This window comes from Exophiala aquamarina (assembly GCF_000709125.1).
Source record: "Exophiala aquamarina CBS 119918 chromosome Unknown aczIA-supercont1.30, whole genome shotgun sequence".
Classification (NCBI taxonomy): domain Eukaryota; kingdom Fungi; phylum Ascomycota; class Eurotiomycetes; order Chaetothyriales; family Herpotrichiellaceae; genus Exophiala; species Exophiala aquamarina.
Window position 1 is genome coordinate 8696 of NW_013550558.1, and position 20284 is coordinate 28979.

The 20284-nt window shown below is 48.7% G+C and overlaps 7 protein-coding genes across 7 annotated transcripts; 3 read left to right on the top strand and 4 right to left on the bottom strand.

Annotated features, from left to right (window-relative positions):
- Window positions 1–212: 212 nt before the first annotated feature.
- On the top strand, window positions 213–2027 carry A1O9_12873 (uncharacterized protein; the record flags this gene model as incomplete). Its single annotated transcript, XM_013398193.1, has 1 exon — window positions 213–2027. The coding sequence occupies one exon, from the start codon at window positions 213–215 to the stop codon at window positions 2025–2027; it is 1815 nt and encodes a 604-aa protein (XP_013253647.1).
- Window positions 2028–5419: 3392 nt separating this feature from the next.
- On the bottom strand, window positions 5420–8785 carry A1O9_12874 (uncharacterized protein; the record flags this gene model as incomplete). The annotated part of the gene is made up of 2 exons (XM_013398194.1): window positions 5420–8704; window positions 8762–8785. 2 exons carry the CDS (start codon window positions 8783–8785, stop codon window positions 5420–5422), a joined length of 3309 nt encoding a protein of 1102 aa, XP_013253648.1.
- Window positions 8786–10196: 1411 nt separating this feature from the next.
- Window positions 10197–10934, top strand: A1O9_12875 (uncharacterized protein; the record flags this gene model as incomplete). The annotated part of the gene is made up of 2 exons (XM_013398195.1): window positions 10197–10592; window positions 10698–10934. 2 exons carry the CDS (start codon window positions 10197–10199, stop codon window positions 10932–10934), a joined length of 633 nt encoding a protein of 210 aa, XP_013253649.1.
- A 493-nt stretch (window positions 10935–11427) lies between these two features.
- On the bottom strand, window positions 11428–11808 carry A1O9_12876 (uncharacterized protein; the record flags this gene model as incomplete). The annotated part of the gene is made up of 1 exon (XM_013398196.1): window positions 11428–11808. A coding segment is annotated over one exon (381 nt), but the record flags the coding sequence as incomplete, so codon positions are not given.
- Window positions 11809–13561: 1753 nt separating this feature from the next.
- A1O9_12877 (uncharacterized protein) lies at window positions 13562–14234 on the bottom strand (the record flags this gene model as incomplete). Its single annotated transcript, XM_013398197.1, has 2 exons — window positions 13562–13885; window positions 13980–14234. The coding sequence occupies 2 exons, from the start codon at window positions 14232–14234 to the stop codon at window positions 13562–13564; spliced, it is 579 nt and encodes a 192-aa protein (XP_013253651.1).
- A 997-nt stretch (window positions 14235–15231) lies between these two features.
- On the bottom strand, window positions 15232–17271 carry A1O9_12878 (uncharacterized protein; the record flags this gene model as incomplete). Its single annotated transcript, XM_013398198.1, has 1 exon — window positions 15232–17271. The coding sequence occupies one exon, from the start codon at window positions 17269–17271 to the stop codon at window positions 15232–15234; it is 2040 nt and encodes a 679-aa protein (XP_013253652.1).
- A 1338-nt stretch (window positions 17272–18609) lies between these two features.
- On the top strand, window positions 18610–19896 carry A1O9_12879 (uncharacterized protein; the record flags this gene model as incomplete). Its single annotated transcript, XM_013398199.1, has 1 exon — window positions 18610–19896. The coding sequence occupies one exon, from the start codon at window positions 18610–18612 to the stop codon at window positions 19894–19896; it is 1287 nt and encodes a 428-aa protein (XP_013253653.1).
- Between the last annotated feature and the right edge of the window lie 388 nt (window positions 19897–20284).

The window sequence follows — 20284 nt, forward strand, 5'->3', positions numbered from 1 at the left end:
AGATCTGGGGTGTGGAGTTTGAGGTACGACCTCTGTCGAAGGCAGCTACTAGACTGCGGTACACGGGACGCCTGAGCGATGATCGGCTAGCACTGTTGCATCGTGAAGTCTAGGTCTGATGGAGGTACAAATACTCGAGCAACCCGCAACTCGAACCAATGATGGAGTTTTCTCGCACAGTACTGTCGACCGTCTAGACTTCGCTCAACAAGATGCGTTTTCCGAACCAAGCTCGATGTCTATGGCCTGCGCTGCTGCTACTTCCCTCGACGTTGGGTTCTCCGCTAGGCGGAGTTGGGGCTGATCGAGCCACCAATACCCACTTCGACTACGTCATTCTCGGCGGCGGCACAGCCGGTCTAGTCCTCGCCGGGAGGCTCTCGGAGGATCCTAACGTCACCGTCGTTGTGGTCGAAGCTGGAAACTTCGAAAGAAGCAACCCCAACGTGACGACCGCCAGCGCCCTTGGCCTGGCGAAGAACACGCGTGTTGACTGGCAGTATGAAAGCGTCCCTCAGGTATATGGAGGGAATCAGAGCCTCATATGGAGCGCTGGGAAAGGACTGGGTGGATCCAGCCTGATCAATGGCATGACCTACATCCGGCCTGCTAGCTCTCAGATCGACCTATGGCCTTCTCTGGGACTGGACCTGGGGTGGAAGGAATATTTTGCTTCGGCAAAGAAGTCAGAGCACTTCCAAATTCCGTCAACCAACCTCACCACCATCGGCGCGGCCTATCAAGAGTCTGCCCATGGATTTACTGGTCCGCTTTCGACATGCTACAGCCCACATATCTCAACGGGAGACATTCACGAAATCTTCAATGACACGTTCAAAGCGCTAGGTATCCCGCCAATCCATGATTTCAACGACGGGGATCTCAGGGGCTTTGGCGTGCAGGCGGTCACTCAAGACGGCCATGCGGATATCAGGGAGGATGCTGCCCAGGCGTACTATTACCCAGTGCAGAATCGTTCAAACCTCGTCGTGCTGGTCAACACCACCGCGACCCGCATTCTCTGGTCGGCCAACGATAGCGACGACGGTAAAGCCGTGGCTTCAGCAGCTGAAGTTATCTCTCAGACCGGCGTGATATCAAATATCTCAGCAACCCGGGAGATCATCCTCTCGGCGGGTGCAATCCGCAGCCCTGGGATTCTCGAGCACTCCGGAATTGGAAACCCAAAGATCCTCTCTAAACACTCCATCGATATCAAAGCCCCTCTTCCGGGCGTAGGCGAGAATTTCCAGGACCAAACCACCATCGCGGTCGTCGCTGCCACCACGAGAAAGGAGAATTTCACCGGCCTGCCCGCGTTTGTGGCACACGTGTCCCTCCAAGATCTGCTGGGGCCGGATACCACGTCATTCTATAACAAGACACTATCCCAGATTCCCCACTACGCCGAACAGATTGCAGCGCAAAACAACGGCGCATCCAACGCCTCGGTCCAACAACGCCTGCTCCGCACACAACTCGACCTGCTCTATGACTCCAACACGCCCACGGCGGAAATCGTCCCCCTCGCCCTCGTCAACCTCGTCGGCGTCATCTCCTGGCCCTTGCAGCCATTCAGCCGAGGGAGCGTTCACATCACCTCATCCAACGTCACAACCCTTCCAGCAATCGACGGGAAGTTCTTTCAATTCGAAATCGACGGCACCCTGGCTGTCGCGAGCACAAAGTTCTCGCGCAAGGTGGTGGCAACCTCACCGTTCTCGGATATCGTCAATGCGTCGACGTTGACGCCGGGCTTCACCCTCGTTCCTGAAGATGCCAGCGATGAGGTCTGGCTAGACTGGATCAAGACGAAGTCGGCGTACCAGCCGAATTATCACCATTTGGGAACTTGCGCAATGTTGCCGCGCGACATGGGCGGCGTGGTGGACAACAACTTCACAGTCTATGGGACCAGCAATGTTCGGGTTGTGGATTTGAGTGTGATTCCATTTCAGGCTGCGGGACACTCCACGGCCCTGTTGTACGGTGTGGCGGAGTGGGCTGCTGAGAAGATTAAGGAATAGAACTTGGAAGCCGTCTCTGACAAGGATGGCATACAGTGTGGATACCGCGTGATGGCGAGGCGGAACGCACGCAGCTCGCTCTGAGTGCACCTGCCTGTGCTGCTAAGAAAATTACTGACAAGTCGATCACTGTCACTGTTATCGGCGCGCACAAACCTGACGACCCAGTAGGGGTATCGATCCTCTAGGCCTGCATTTGTTAACTATGCCGTGTGATATTCAGTGAAACAAATGAAATCTACCTGGGTGACAGACGGGGAGTAGCCGTCCTAGAGAGCCAACCATGAATGGAACTTTTTGCATAATCATGACCATGTAGGATCCCACCCTGCCTGCATAAAAATAGGGACGGGTGCACAGAATAAGCGGTCACATAACTAAACGGTGCACAGAATAACACTAGCCCTAGGAGGAAGGTTTGTCACGTGGTTCCCACGTGACAGCGACAGAAAGCAGAATACTTACATCGAGAAGGGATGACGGCGTACGAACTGGCCGAAGTAGACAGCCATGTTGTATAGGAAAAGCGAGCCCGCAAGGGAATCGCAACGGGGGACAGTTAACTAATAGATGAGAGGAGGGATAGACTAATGATACCGTACTATGGGGAGGTGGCCAGCGGAAGGAGGATGAAGCTATTCGCACGCTCAGCCACATGTCGTGAGCGTAAAAGACGGGAGAGAAAGAAAAGAAAGCGGGGAAGCGCTACTAGGTCGAGCTAACCACGACGGGCAAAGCCGACCCAGCTAACCGCTAAGACGAGATAATGAGGAGTATAATGTTATAATCCGAGCTACAAGCAGTTCTAACCAAGGTAGGGTTCCTTGATAGAGTAGGTACTAGAGTATTAACCAAGATGATAAAGGGAATACTTATTCGTCGGACTATATCCTAAAATATAGGTATAGGATTACTAACGAAGTTAACTACGAACTATTCTATCTAGGTAAAGGAGCGTATATATATAGTACTAGTCCGGACTGTAGACTTTCCTAGACTATATTTATAGTCTATAGTCCCTTATAGTCCATCCCTTAGTCACGTAACGTAGCCTCGTTCTCCATCGGCTAACTTCCTCGTTTCCCTCGAGTGTAGGCGGCTTATCCTTGGCGACCCTTCCAGTGACCTAGTTCGTAATATATAAGGAGAATAATTAATCGAGGCCTTTCTATCCTATGCACTCGGCTTATTCTATACACTAAATTCTAACCAATAAGGACGTAGTACACTAAACAATAGGTTACATGCTACTAAGAGTACACCGTTTACCAGCCCATAGGTTATAGATTAGCGGCACCCTTATTAGGGTTAATAGGTTCCCTAACGGCTTTTAGTTAGGAATGTCTAAGTCTAGGTACTACGTAATAAAACACCCTAGTAATGAAACACCCTATTTTTTACTACTAATAGTACTATAATTATAATTTACTAATTATATAGACTTATTAGTACTAAATTAATGTATAAATAGTACTAGGGTATTATTTAACTACCTATTCCGCGTAATATTTCTAGTATTCGGTTATATAGAAGACCTCGTCGTCGCCTTTAATACCTCTATTTCCTACCTAGCCTACCTAATTATCTCGATATTCGTAAAGACTTTATTATAGTCGATTACGATACGCGGTTATCTCCTAGCGAATAGCTTATCTAGTTACGTACGTTAAATAGTAAGTTATTATAATTTTAGGGTAATATTCTACTATAGTCGATCTAATACCTTACTAGTTTTTTAAAGTAGTAAACGGACTAATCGAGAAACGGTCTTACGTCCTATCCGAGGGATAGGGTTTAGATCTATAGTAGAAGTAGCTAAAGTTAAAAGAGTAAAATATATCGTAGTTTTCTATCTTAGTAAATAACTTAGGGTCTATCTAAGTAAAAGAGTATAGGCCTATATTATATAGGCGTAGGCTCCGTCGTAATATCTCGTAAGTACGAGAGTAATAGCCGAGTATTCGTAAATACGAGTTAACTCTTAGGATGCTTAGAAATTAAGTTGAGTAATTTCTAATCCTATAGAATAGAATAGCGTTTTATAGAATCTTTCGTAAGGCTTAAGTATAGCCTTACCTAAAGGATACCGCGTAATCCTAGCTTATATAAGCCTAATTACGTAACTAGGCGTTTATAGGGTATCGCTTAGTCTTAATATTCTATAAATAGTAAAGTTAGTGTATAAGCCTATAGTACTTAGGTACGAGCCTAGCGAGCCTATAGGAATTAAGGTTTACCCTATAAGCTCATGATAAGCATCTATTGCAGCCTAGCGCTACGAGCCTACGGTAGCCTAGGGCTTACTAGGCTACCCGGTCTAAAATATAGATGTACCTATTATTACAATATTTTATATACTTTATAATATTCTATTTTTTATTTATAGCCCTATTAGGTTTTAGACCCTATCTTCTTATTTTTTAACCCGATTTAAAAACCTAATTAACTTAATCCTATTAAGTTAGGTTTCGAGTTTTTAACTAGGTTTATCCTAACCTATTACGTAGCCTAGCCTTATTTATAAAGGTTACTACTACTAAAACTTAGGCTATATAGTTATATAGTTAAACTCGTAGAAGGAAAATACTCTTAATTCTATAAACTATATTCTTATAACTACTATTTTATACTTAACGTATACTCTTATACGTTCGTTACTCCTTGTTCCGTCCTCTTATTATACTTTCTTACTTATCTACTTTTCTCCTTGCTTACTTATTTTTCCCATACTAAGGCCCCTTCTCTCTTCTCTTATAACTAAGCGCCTCGAGCCCTAATCAATACTAATATAGCCGCCCCTAGTTACGTAATGCAGCCTCGTTCTCCACCGGCTGACCTTCCTTATACTGTCCCTTAGAACGCGGGGTGCCTGTCCTGGCGACCTCATCCGTGACCTAGTTCGTAATAGATAGATCCAAGAACGCTTTCATGAAGCCTACTAAAAGCCAGCTACTTTCGAACCTGATATAGTAGGTGGACATAGGCAACCTTGAAGAACTGAAGTTGATCAGGAAACGCCAGCAATACCTGCAGCAGTACGGAGCAACTTTCCTATTCGATCGCGACCTTGGTGGGCCAAATCTACTTGTTTGCTTATATGCTGGATCGAGAATCTAAACAACCTAGAAAGAAATATATATAGAGCCATCTAGCCCAACTACACTAGCAGAATTCAGGAACTGGACAACTCTGCCCTGCACAGCGGTAGATTCGGTAAGAATGACTATGTCAATGGGCGAAACAAGCCCAGTAGCAAGAACAAAAATGGTGATGAAGAACATGAGCGACGGAATCAGAGCGATCTCGATACCACTTGTTGAACGACAGGACCGGGGCCATCCTAAGTTGAACGAGGACATCCCAGCGAGATCACTTCAGAAGTTGAGACGGTATCAACGCCACTTCAAGTGAAGCGCTGCCAAAATGACCGGGAACACGCTGATGAGCTCCCCGAGCCCGGCATACGCAGGTTCGATGCGTACATTCACAAAAGCACCAGCAGCCAACAAGATGGCGATAGTGTTGTAGGTGAACGACCAGCCGAAGTTGAACTTGATCCGGTGCATCACCGCCTTGGACAGATCCACCAGGGCCAGGATGCCCTGGAGCGACGGCGTCAAAAGAACGGCGTCGGACGCGGATCTGGCTACTTCAGTCCCATTGTTGACGTGAACGCCAATGCTGGCTTGGGCGAGTGCGGGAGCATCGTTCGTGCCATCTCCAATGAAGAGCGTGATTAAATGTTTGAGGCTAGATGTAGTAAGGTCTTCGATATATTTCTTTTTGTCCCCTGGAGAGTATCGAGAACGGACGTTGACAGCTGGAATACCCAGTTCATCGGCCACCGCACGGACGGCGTTTTCCTCATCACCGCTAACAATGGAGATCTCAACCCCTCGAGCTCTAAGCTCTGATATAACCTGTACTGCATCTGGACGAAGAGTGTCTCGGAGTCCGTACGCTGCGATGAGTGTTGGACCTCGACGGACACAAAACACGGTGAGTTTCTGAGAAAGAAGATCCTGAACTTCAAGATTGTCCTCGGCACCGATCCATTTGACATTGCCACCACGAACCTTCACATTTGTCTCCGGAATATTCGCTTCCACGCCCTTGCCTACAACGGCAGTGAGCCCTGAGAGCCCAATCCGTTCAACATCTCCTTCTATTAGGTATGCCGCGACAGCGGCAGATATGGGGTGTTTGTTCTCCCTAGTAAGAGCTAGGGTGAGAGCCCTAGAAGTTGCAATTGGCCCATTTAGACATATCTCAGAGACGACAATGGGTTTCCCCTGCGTTAGCGTGCCAGTCTTGTCAAAGATGACATGACAAACCTTTCTGGCGCTGGTGATTGTTTCGCCGGTGCGAAAGACGAGGCCGTCCTTCGCGGCAACGTCACCAGCTATGACAACGACCATGGGGACTGCTAGGCCGATGGCGCAGGGGCATGAGACAATAAGGGCCGACAGTGCGTACGTAAGAGCATTGACAACTGCGTCATTGCTGCTTCTTCCTTGAATAGTTTTGCCAATCGCGATCCAGATTACAAAGACTGCAACAGTGATTCCAAGTATGGTTGGAACGAAATATCCCGCGACGTGGTCTGCGATCTCCTGGATTTTCGGTTTTGAATAATTTGCCTCATTCACCATGTCTGAAATGTTGGCGATAGTGTTCTCGTTGGGAAGTCGGGTCAACCGGGCGGTCACAGTGCCCGTTCTATTGACTGAGCCAGCAATCAATGGAGAGCCAATGCTCTTAGGAACGAGATCGGATTCTCCAGTCACCATCGATTCGTCCACCTCGGTACCACCAGAGAAAACCGTCCCATCTGTTGGAACTATCATGTCTGGGTAGACCTTGAAGATGTCTCCATACTGAAGCAAACGACAATCAATTGTCTCTTCCTGGTCCTTCTCGTCGAGAATAGTCGCTGTCGCAGCTTGTAGAGAATCAACACTGACAGATCCAATTGCCTTGTCGCGAGCGTAGGCGGTGGCCACACGACCACACATGATCAGCGTTATAAGAAGCGTGGACGTCTCAAAGAAGCTTTCGACCTCAAGAGGCTGACCTCTGACCATGCAAGCATATGCAATGATCGAGAAGACGTAGGCTGTACTCGTGCTGATGACAATCAGAAGATCCATTTCGATCATTCGTGCGAAGAACAGGGCTTTGAGCGCTTTCGGATAGAATGGGCCCGCAACAACAAATTGCACGATCGTGGCCAACGCAAGAGAAACTGCCCCGTAGGTGATTTTGTGCTCAGGTATAGGAGCCCACGCCAGGACAAGGACAGGGATTGTGAGGATGGCGGAGAAGATTGTCAACCACAGGGCGACCAAAAACTTCCTTCTACTGGCGTTCATAGCACTTTGCTTGAGGGAAGCTAGGGCGTCTTGCGGGCCAAGGAGTTCGCGAGAGATGTCTCTAGCGCCAATGACACGAGGGTCATAGATGATCTGAGCCTCGTGGTCGCCTGATTTGAGAATCTTCTGGATACCTTCGGGGAGCTCCTGATTCAGAAAGGGCTGGATTGCGCCTGCGATGATAACATCGAGAATACCACCGCGACGAATAACCTGTTTGCAGGCGAAATCGGTCATGCTTTCCAGAGTCTGAACAGTACTCTCGACAGTGCCCTTGGACGCTTCCAGATCGAGATCAAATTCTGCTTCCGCCCTTACCAGACTGGTACGAACATTATAAGCACCAGGAAGGGCCAGAATAGATTTGTAGAGCTTGGTCTCACATCCTGTACACGTCATACCTTGCACGCTGATAACTAGGTGCTCGAGTCCGCCTATGCCTTTTTCTAAGTCCACGCTGCGGGAGAGCCCTCCTATATGCTTATCGTTTCCTCCAGTTATTTGAGCGATGGACGACACCGGAGTCTCAGACTTCTCATCGGTCTCGCAACACCCAGTCTTGGCTGTGCACGAACATTGAACGACCGCCCCTTTCGGATGATAAGCATCGGCGTGCACTGCTCCGAGGGTGGGAATTTTCGGCGCTTCGCCGTCTTTGCTACAGCAGGTCTTCTTCAGTTCTTCGTCATGTTTGCGACAACATGCCTTTTTCGGAGGCACATCGCGGGAACTTTCACATCCTAAAAGAGTGAACTGGTTATCACGGCCACAGGAATCTTGTAGAACGCTTGGGGTCGGCTCCGTAGAGACTTTACAGCAACTCTTTACGGCGGGGTTCGGATCAACCGTAGGACTAGCCGGGGCAGCTGTGGGGATAGCTTTTGCACAACAATCCCTTTTTGTATGATCAGCAGCAGTTAAGGTGGGCGCCTTGACTGTTGGAGTCGGGCTTCCACAGCAGTTCTTCGTACAGCCCTTCTCATTTGCAGTCACGGTCTTGGTGGCCACTCTGAGTGCCTTGACTCCTGGAGTCGAGTCGCCACAGCAGCTCTTTTTGCAACCCTTAGCATTCGCAGTACCCGCTTTGGGAGCCAATTCATTATTCTGGATGTCTTCAGAGGCCTTGGTCGAGATAAGACTAGTCTGACTAGAGGTAGGTTCAAGACAGCACGACTTCTCGCCCAGCGCAATCAAATCTTTGCAAAGGCAATGGAGATCCTTCAACAAGAGTTCATATCGGTCGAAGGCTTTCTTGAGATGGCTATCGCAGGGTGTGGGTTCGGTATCAGAGACAGATGTAGCACTCTGGGCTGTGGGAAAGTATCAGCGATTGCTTCTGGCATAAATACATAGTAGACACACCGTCAAATGTAGGCCTAGCCCCATGGTCGATAGAGCAGGATGAGTTGATGCAATTACGGTGAGCAATTCGGCTGAGACACTTTTCTGATTGTCGTCAGCACGGTGGCGCAATTTGCTGGGATTTCTGGACTGTACCGTCGCAGCAGGCGACTCGGTGGCCCTGAATCGCTTTGACTTGGCATACACGGCGTCGACACTGTGGGCGAGAAGGTGAGGCCATCCCGTCGTCGGTAAGTGAAGAGGTAAAGTTACCAGGCTGTGGCTTGAAGCAGCTGGGTGAGGGACGGAGTGGGGGAAGTTTGGGAGGAGCAAGAGTGAGGGACAGTGTGATCGAGACTCAAGTCTAACCAAGTCAGTCCGTACATTGCGAGGGGGTTTGTTGGCCCCAAAAGCTTGGCACAGCCCTGTTGGATCAAGTCTGCTTTCGACAATTAATTATCCGATCCGCCCAACCGTAGGGCGCAGAATGGGACTGTGGCAGACTATCGGAGCATTGATAGAAAAATCGTGAACACTCACCGCTCACTTGATTTCCTGGTCTCCACGAACTCTGCATAGAAACTGCAAATACGCCCTAATTGAACATATCAAAGCTACAGAAAAGGGAGACTTGTCTTTGATTCTTCTACTAATGAATCAACTTCCTCATGAAATCCGCAATGCAGATCCGGAAACTCGGGACGAGATTAACAAGGACGACACTTTCCCATATCAGAAGTGTCGCTCTCTAAGCCCGGGGAAACTACTCTCACTCATTCCGAACAGCCAACAGCATTCCAGGAGGATATCTCGGCGGACGCTGCATTGTATCCATCTGTAGAGATGTCGTGGCTATTGTCGTGGCTCTGCTACTTGCGTTCACGATCGTAGGACTTGTAAGTGAATATTCGGAATTCTTGTCGTCGGCCTCAGTTGATGAAGTTGTGGTAGGACAACACCATGCAGGCTACAGCGGTTCCCACGATGACGAAGCACTTCGGGACAATTTCAGACATTGGTTGGTATACCTCGGTATAGTGAGTTTTCGTCTTGATAAAGTCCTCGCATGGGCGGCCAGACTGACAATCGTCTAGTCGGCTAACCGCTAGTTCGTTCCAATTCCTGTTTTCGCGAAAAATGTCTTGTTAATTGCCTTGGTCATCTTCGAGTGCGGCGTTTTGGTATGCGCACTAGTACCCACATCGTCGTTCTTCATCGTGGGAAGGGCAATTACAGGCCTAGCGACCGCAGGTGTGATTGCGGGTGCATTCTCGTGAGTCAACCAAACCCTCGAGATATTAATTAAAATGGTCTCCTTCTAAAGGTCTTCCAGCGTGACCGTACTAAGTTTCCCCTTGTCAAAACGATCTATCTTCGCTGGCCTCGGTGGCGCCACCGAGGCGGTTGCCTCATTATCGGTACCTCTTATAGGTGGTATAATCACGGATCGCTTGTCATGGAGATGGTGCTTCTATGTGGAATTACCTCTAATCGGAGCAACCTTCGTTATCGTGGCTTTCTTCTTCAGCACCAACGCCAACCAGGACAGACATCTAAAATCGGCGAGAACCTCAAGCAATTGGATTTGCTCGGTATGGCGTTCTTCGTCCCGTCCATTACCTCGCTCATGTTGGGCTTGCAACGGGGCGGCACCAAGTATGGATGGGTAGACAGACCTATCGTTGCAGTTTTTTGCTTCTTCGCCGTACTTCTACTTCTGTCTGCCTGGCTTCAATGCCGGAGACAAGACCGGGCGACGCTGCAACCTCGGATCATTTCTCGGCGGAACATTATATTTGGCTTCCTGTTTAGCTGCTCCAATAATGCCGCATTGTCTATCATCGAATATTATGTAGGTATTGCCCTTTTCAGCTCTACAGATCTTGTAGGCTCTTTGTAAAACATCATGGGCTATCTACATTCTAGGTATGATTTGCATATCGACCAACGATTGTAGATGCCCATCTATTTCCAGACGGTGAGAGGTCTGACGGCGTCAATGTCTGGAGTCATGGTCCTCCCATCAGTTGTCGCACTGATCCTTTCTGTGGCCTCTTCCGGCGTGCTGACATCCCTCATCGGATACTACAATCCGTTCATGCTATTGACGAGCATTGTCGCTCCACCTGCTGCTGGGCTGATGCCTACCTTGGGAGTCGATGCAAAAGTTGCCAGCCTCATCTGTTATCAATAATTGTTGGGATTCGGTGTCGGCATTGGCTTTCAAGGTCCGCAGGTGGCAGTTCAGACCATCTTGTCCCAAAAGGACGCTTCGATTGGAATTGCCGTTATTCAATTCGCTCAGGGGATTGATCCTGCCGTATCTGTTGCCATTGCACAGACCTTGTTCACCCAAAAACTTGCCGACAACGTCAAAAATTACGCTCCAGACGTGGATTTCTCGTCTCTGAGTCGCGATGGTCTGATTAAGTTGAGCTCTCATATCAAGCCAAATAATCTTGAAGGAGTAATTTCTCAGTATTGACAATGCAATGACGCAAACATTCTACCTATCAGTTGCCCTATCGTGCATTATCCAATTAGGTGCGTTGGGAATGGAGTGGCGCTCGGTCAAGAACAAAAAGGCTTAATGAGTTGCATTAGCTATTTGACACAAGAATCCTCGAACTGAAAAGATTCCATATTCTCTTTTGAATGTTGGGGAGCTACTCTCCAACAGGTTCAAGCCACGGAATCATACCCATTATCCAGCCAACGACATATGCAATAGGTCCCGCCATCTCGTCCAGTGTGTTAGTTGAAGGAAATGTTTTGAGAGCAGCGACACCGAGCCGCATGATGGTGGATTGGTCGGTTGAGAGAGGCAGGAATACATGCAGGAATACATTTGCTACAGCCTCGCGCGGCAGCAATTTGTGCAATGTGGGACGCTGGTAGTGGATAGCCAAGATGGTCACCGCCATTGGCAGGCCTAACCCAAACAATACATAGCTTGCGGTGATCGTCCACAATGTGTGTTGACCGTTCGGGAGGACGTTCATCACCAAACTTCCGGTACCACCGGCGACAACAGTGCTGGATATAGGCATGTGCTGTGCGTCATTTATTTATTCAACCGTAGCTCTTCGTCCGCGTTATGCTGGTAGAATGATCAAACACTAAATCACGAGACGGCAAATGATTATTTGATATACTTAGAATAGAGGAGTAGGAGCGTGACGGCTGCCGCGATGACCGAGTTGACGATTCACAAGGCCCAAGCCATCTGTGCTACCCAATCGGCCCAAGCCGAACCTGTTGGAGCCAAGATTCTCAACTAGCGCATACTAATACTACTAACACATGACCGCACTAGCAAATACGGATACTAAACTATACGGGCCGGACCAGAATACCTCCTGTCTTGATTCATGAAAACGCCACTGTATTAGCATTTGGAATGCTTTGAAATCATGGAAAAGGGGCTCCTGGAGGTCAAGTACTTAAGGAATGTCTATATAAACTAGAACAGAGTCCATAGAATTGAAGAGGACAGGGATTTCATACATCGCGGAGCGTATGTCCAAAGGGAGTTAAGTCTCTTCCTCCAATAGCAAGGCATACATCAACACACATGTTAACAATTGTCCAAACAATTGGTATTGCACCCAAAAAGAGGGAATGATAAGGAACTCGTGTTATAGGAAAATATATTTTAGGCCACAATGTATACCGCGTCGCGAATATGATGACAGCGAGAGGAATACCACCAAGCTCAATGCGAAGACAATGATGGACAGCCAATGGAGCGGCGAGCCATCGACTGTTGTAAGGAAGTTGGTTGAGAGAGTTGGCGACAACTCCTGTGCCCATCGTCACCGCGGAACCATCTGTTCAGAGATCGATTGAACAAAACACCGTTGAAACAAAGAAAGACAGTCCATATGAGGGTGTTGAATGGTGGATGGTTTCTTTCTAGTGTAGGGCGCAACTTGACAACTTGCCGCGTAGTGCCTGATATCCCAGCATAACTCGCTACCTAAATAGCAGGTTTGTTCATCCATAGTAGTGAGATTCTATTATATATCGGTGAAATGACGGACAATAACCCTTTCGACCTGCCGCAAGAGATCATAGCACAGATCCTTCAGGTTTGATCTATTAACAGCTCCTAGGTTCTTTCCTTCGCTGACGTCTGCCAGGGTTTGAGTAAACATGATCTCTTCGCACTACGGTTAACATCGTGGCAAAATAACAAGTCTTGTATTCATGCCTTCCAACAGGTGGTGTTAGAAAATCTTCGAAAAGCTGGTTCTTCATCCCACCTCCACCGAGCGGCAAGGTTGTGTTTACATAACTGTGTGCGGTGGCTGTTGGATTTGGGAGTTGCAGTGGACAGTCGAGATTCTGCCGGGGAGACAGCACTCCACGCCGCGACTCGCGGAAACTGCTTAGAATCGATCAACGTCCTTCTTCATTTGCGGGCAGATATAAATGAGCAATCTGCTCTTGGATGGACGCCAATTATGTTGGCAGCCAGATATGGGCATCTCAATATCGTCAGACGCCTGACGAGATTAGGCGTAGACATCAATTATAGAGGATTTCACGGTTGGACGGCGCTACACCTCGCATATCGTTATAGATATGCAGAAATAGCCATGTTTCTCCTTTCTGCAGGGGCTAAAGAAGACATTCCGGACAATGATGGCATCTTACCATACGAGGCTAGCCAACGGACACAGTGCTGGGGAGCTTTGTTCTAATTACCGGATGATTTTAGAGGTCAAATGGATACAAAAGGGTGCAGCCATTTTTCAGAATTTGTGGTTAGTTGTAGATCCAAATGTGCTCCTTTCTCAGACCGCCGAACTTAACAATCTAAGAGATCTTCCAGACGCTGACCATGTCCATTCCTCGACCTTGCTCATATGACCGTTCTGGTTTATAATAAAGCACTCTCTTAAATGGGCCGTGCTGTACGGACTGCACCTCACCACTCGATTCAGTGCCAAGGAGAATCCCATCTCCGCCTTTAGCAAGCAGATTCCAGTAGACACCTTTGAGACCCCAAGGCGGTCCCACGACATCAAGATCTTTGTACAGTGGGAACTCCAAGCAGATCAAGATCCCTGTGGGGGATAACAGCTCCTGCATCTGTCGCGCCCAGGCTTGTCGCATCGTAGGGGGAATGGCACATAAGAACTGTAAGTTTAAGGTTTGGGTGAATCAGTCATGGTGGTCACATCTTTTCGTATTTGGCCGAGGCGAGAAAGAAGACGAAGAAAGAGAACCTTACCGTATAGTCATAGATCAGATCAAAACCTTTAAGTGTACTTTTCTCCTGCTGACATTCTCCCACCCAATCTGACTTGAAAAAGTCCCCAACCACAAACTTAACATTACCCTGTTCGACAGAAGGTCGCTTCTCCGGGTCTGAGAAGTTTTGCGCTGATGGATTCGTCAGTTCAGCTTTTGCATGCGTATTCCCTGCCGACACAGCGGTCTGCGAGACTTCGAGGCCATAGGCATCTAAGCCATGTAGGGCGAGCATGAGGACGTCATATCCCCGCCCACATGCCTAATATTCAGAAAAATTGGGTCAGCATCAGGATTACTCCGATTTCATGAAGAAAGTGGCTGTGGCACCACAGGGATGATATGGATTTAGACGTACCGGCACCAATGCCTTCAAACGTCGTCCATCAGGTTTCTGCGGCAGAAATTGATGAAGTTTTTGTTCGACAAAATCGACGAGGGCAGGCGAGGGCTTTCCTCGGTCCCAGAGGTCGCTTTGGTCCGAGTCCCATAGCTCCTGCCACCCTGCATTCTGGTCCGCTGGGGATTTTAGGTCTCTGTTGTTTCAGGTCAGCCTTGTAGAACCCCCCGGAGACATGACATAGAATACTGATCACCTCTTCTGGAAATGCGATACCAAGCGACCGGGCTGCTCCAGAACCCGTTGCTTCGGATCGGTCATTATTGAGAAGAGTGGCTATGTTTGCGGCTATTGAAAAATCTAGAGATTCTCGAGTCGGGTACTGTAGAAATTCATCTTTTATTTCATGACGTAGAACCAAATACCTGTGATGACTAAGCTCCACTGTTTTGGAGGTTAGGCTACGACTTATGCGCTAGTACTATAGTGCCTAGGGCCTACGAATAGGGCGCGAATCGACATGTGGGCATTCATCACAACGACAAATCTGGCTAGGTGTGGCAAACTCCCGGCTGTTGACAAGCGTGACGCTCTGGGTTGGCATGTTGTGGGAACGATTGACAACTTTCTGTTCTATGTCCTGTCGGGTTGGAAATATTTGCCGGGCAATAGCTTGGGTCCAGTACTAATACTGGTAGCACCAGATTTGTACAGAACCAACTGGGATCACAGTGCTAAAATCCAAACTCTATCTCGGAGGTTTATGAATATTCAAGCATAACCGCGCTCCAGAATCCAATTGTCAACTCCGGGCTTTGTTAGGTGATGTAGAAAGCTTGTGTAAGGTGTGGCTCTCTTCCCACAGTACTGGTATGGGCAATCACTTTGGTTTCTAAGACAGACCCAAATCAAAAGGAAAGACCAGGTCGTCCACGCTGGTCCATTCGGAAAATCCAGAGCCACAGGCATCTGTAACTGAAGGCGAGGGGTCTTGCGTCCCGGCCTGAATATCCCGTGCTGAAACGGGGAACACAACTCCAAAGTTATCGGATCGTTGTATTCCAGCCCGAAATGCACTAGGTGGACAATTACTGGTGCCATTGGCGCGAAAATTTATAGGCTTCAGATTACCCCGTGTAGGAGACAACTGGCTGAACTCAGCTAAACACTCCGGTGTTTGCCAGCACAAAGGCAGATTGTTTAAATCCAAACCCTCGTTGACCATATATGGTGAGAGCAGATCGTTGATGATGTCTGTTCCTCCGAAAGGCGACGATACTTCTGGAGGTAGCGATGTAGAGTCAAGCGGCGTTGGTAACGATACACCTGCATCTCCAAAAGCACATGCCTGCAATACCTTTGGGGTTTTGGAAGGGAGCAAGGGATATTCGTCAAACTGCGTCGGGGGCGGGATGGTGGCCGACTGCAGACGGACTCCTTCTTTGAATAATCGCAGCCATTCGGCATTGTCGGCCGGGGTGTGGTTCCAAGCGTCGTCGTCTCCGAACATGATTACTCGTGCCTGTCTTCGCACGGTCTCGTCAGTGACGACGACACCGTCTCTCATGGCTCGCATCGCGTAGTCGCCGAGGCGTGCGGTTAGCGACTCGAAGCCTGTAGGCCCTCTCCGTACATGTCCATCAGAGTTTGTCGCTCCGTTCACGTTTCGTGAGGCGCTGAATGGCTCGAACTCACTCCTCTCACCGCCAATCAAATATGGTGGCATGGCGTTCACGACGAGCAAGGCTATCTCCGGATCTAACCCGCGACAACCTTTCCATTCCTTCATAGATGTTCCCTCCCGGAAATGCTCCGCAATGTGGTCGTTGCGATCAGACCAACTGACAAATCGCTCTTCACAGAAGCCGCAACGGCAATTCACCCAAGTAATCATGCTCTTCCATGCAGCCATCGAGTCTGTCATACGCTCAACTCTGTGAACTAGACGTAAGTGTTGCCGCAAGTGGTCTTTCCGACCGAAAATTCGTTGAGCTGCAGGCTTTGCCGCACATTCATAGTAATTGTGTGATTGTAGATGGGAGGCGGTGGGATTCGGGGCTTCACAGAAAGCACAACGCGAAACTTGGCCAAAGCAGATTGGGCCTTGAGGACAGCAAACCCATTTCTCAAGAAGGAGGTGTAAGGTGCTTTCATGGCGTGTCCAATCATATTTTGACTTGAATGTGTCTGTGCAAAATGTACACTGAAATCTACGTGCCTTATAGTCATTCTGAGTGTTTCTTGATGGCGGTTGAAAATGCTCGAGAGAACGACGTCGGCGTCGACGCGAAATATGCCAAGAGCGGCTCAAATTCGAATTTGAGGCGCTGGACTCAAACGAACAGGCACTCTCTTTAGAATTTGACGATTGACTGGTCTTCGCAGAGCTTAAAGATTCAAATGATATATCAGAATACGCACGGGGAGGATGGCTTGGTGCGTTGAAAGAGTTGGGTGGCAACGGGGGACCCATGTCCCCAAAGTTGTGTGAATCACGAACTGCGGCCGCAATCGCGTCCAATGGTGCAGGTTCCTGGTCCGGGGGAGAGTTGCGCCAGCGATCCAAGGGACCCATGTTCTGCCATTTCGCCGTGCTCGCCAGATTGGGGACAGACATGGATCCTGCAGACGACCTCGCATGCTTGTCGATAGAGCCCGCAGGATGTCGACGGCGCGCGTTGGCAAACCAATTGGATATTTGTCGAGCACTGAGATTTGTCTGCTCCCGCAACATCTTCTTGTCTTGTTCTGTCGGATAAGGGTGAGATAAGTGCGCTGCAAACCACCGTTGCAAGACCTTGGTCACGAGTCTAGGAAGCCGTGCGGTGGACGCTCTGGACAGATCGATTCTATCGAGGTGCGTAGTTGTCGCGGACGGCGGGTCGTCACCGGTCCAGGAGGCACTGTGGTCATGGGTTGTGCCTGATGCCATCTTCCCGGCTAGTCTCAGACGGCGGACAGCGGTCAATGCCTTGGACAAGGTACTATCACGTGCCGAGTGGTGAATCCTGGAATTTTGACGAAGCGCGCAGCAGATATATAACGGCTAAATTCGGATGGAGGAGATTGAGGACGCCAATGGAACATGCCTGTGGCAAAGCAGGTGGTATAGGAAAGAGAAGTTGGATTGAAGTGGAAACGTCTGGAAGATGGGTAGAACAGTAGCCAAATGAAGGTGCTCGGGTAGAAAGGTGGTGGGATGAGGGGGGACGTGCTGATGTGAGGTTGTGGTGCAGATCACAAAGTTTCCCCGCTTGGAACTGAAAGCCAGCATCTTTAATTCGTTAGCGAATCACCCACTCGAACTTTGCCTTATTTAATGCACTTCAAGTCTATGCCTCGTTGAGCCGCATTGAAGCCATTGAAGCAAATACATTGTTCGTGGATGTAGATGTGCAAATCAATTTGACCGGCGTGGGGCAGTGAAACTGCCGTAGCCAACCATATGGTTAGCGAGCGTCCAAGTCACGTGCTGGAGAAAGATGCCACGATCTTTGGATGAGTAGCTTGAAGGTAACTTTGTCCAGAACGGTCGGCTAAGAAGCAGCGCGCCATATATCCAGGGGAATCAGTGGAAGGCGACACCAGAGTTCCAAGGCATCCGAAAAGCTGTCCACCACTGTATCCGTGTTGGGATGACATAAAGCGTAATTAATTAGTCTCGTTTGGTGCTAGAAGTTGTCAAAACACGCCCTACCAACGCCCCACACGTAATTAGCTCGTACCTAGGCATATACGTAGGAAACTCTAGCGCTCTTCTGATATGTAGGCCCGTTCGAGCTTCTACTCCTTCTTCATCACTGAGACGAACGGCTGCCGACCTGACCATCGCCAGAGGCACCACTTTGGATGCGAGTCATGTCAGCCAAAATTACCACTCCCTATGGCCACGCCGTCCCCCCCGCACCCCGACATTCAGTCACCGTCCACATGCCCACATGGGAAAACGTGGAGAGATATGCTGCCGATTCACGTTCCGTAATTGCAACTTTTCAGAATGCTTATCCTCGAATGAAACCACATAGGGACATTACCAGTGTGGGCTTCTGACCTTAAAACCTTTAAAGTCCAAGGTTGAATCGGCTAACGCGATCTGCAGCTTGCTTTGGCTATTTTGAAGCATCTAAGTCTCGAAAATCAAGCATCCTTTTTGTTTGCTTCGCTGCAATCGGCTAAAGAATGCCTCGATTATTCTACATCGCCGAGGCGCAACAAAGGAGCAAACAAAAAGCCGGTTGCGTATCACCAGATTCAGATCCGCGCCTTCCGCATGAAAGATCGAATCTATGCCGTTGTTTTTCCTTCGGACAACCTATCTGTCGTCTCGGGATTTTGGAGCACGCCCGGTGTCGGCGTTTCATCTCGATTTGCAGAAGCAAATCTGGCCTTCATCGATCAGCTTGTGGAAGTAGAACTCTCGGAGGACAACCAACCCAGGTCGAGTTTTAATGCATCCGTTCATGACGTCTTACGACAGAGAATCATCCATTACCTTAGACGAGCTGTATTGCATCCCGATTCGCAGCTACGACCTTCAACGGAAGACAACTATTTCTTTCCCACGGGTATGGCTTCAATCTACAAGCCGCATTCGTATCTAAGCAAGTTATATCACGGCACGACTGTTCTTTTCGGTATGGCATTTATGAATACAATAACCGCGTTCCAAGAATTTGGCTCAGATTACAAATTTTTCGGCTTTGGTACCGATAATGACTTGCATGCGCTAGAGATCTTTCTCAACGAAGAACGCGACCATGGCCGGAAAGTACAAGCAATATGGGCAGAGTTCCCGGCGAATCCGATCCTTGTCACCCCAAATCTTGTGCGACTTCGTGCACTAGCAGATGAATACGACACAGTTCTCGCCATTGATGACACAATCGGCAGCTTCGCAAATATCGATGTCATGGACATGACTGACATGCTCGTCACCTCCCTCACAAAATCTTTCAATGGCTATGCAGATGCCATTGCAGGGAGTGTAGTCCTCAATCCTGCTTCTCGACGATATGGAGAACTGAAAGCTCTCTTCGACGAACATTACGTTCCAGAGCTCTACATTACCGATGCGGAAGCCATCGAACGAAACAGTCGCGACTATCTAACACGGACGATTCGGCTCAACCACAATGCCAGTTGTCTGGTCGACTATTTACATTCGTGCGCAGAAGACCCTCAAAGCGCCGTTCACAAAGTACATTACCCGTCCGTCATTGACTCTGGTGTTCATTATCGGCAATTCATGCGTCGCACGACACCAGACTTTACTCCAGGCTATGGCTGCCTCTTTAGTGTTGAACTTGAGGATCTTCCGACAACCATCGCTTTCTACAACAATCTCAATGTACACAATAGTGTGCATCTCGGGGCTCCATTCACTCTCGCATTTGCATACACCATGTGTACATATGCAACAGAGTTAGATTGGGCAGCAAAGTATGGTTTAAAGCGCACTCAAATCAGAATATCTGCGGGACTTGAAGACACTGACATTCTACTCGAGGACTTTAAAATCGCTGTTGAAGCGGCGAATAAAGTTAAGCATTCAGCGTAAGCTGGAGAAAGAGCTACACCGAAAGCATGGCAACGATCTACTAGGTCTGTCATTGCTGAGCGGACCGCACTGTCGATATCGTGCCGATACGCGAGCCATGACTTTTACGAAGAGCTCGTGCATAGTCCTTCGCATAATGGCGCGGTCCAATAAACGACCCGCATTATGGCCTTGTCCGGGGCTCGTGGTGGTGGCGGCGCGGGGCTGGTTTAATTGCTTGAATTCACGGTAGATATGTGTTGAGCCACTCTCTTCAAAGCTCCTGAATGAATATGATTAGATTCCGAGCAAAATTTCCGAAGCAGGTTTGACTGGTGAAGAGACTATCCTTATTTGGCACCCAATTTTTACTCTTAGCGACGTTGTAAGTTATGGATGGTAGGAGATA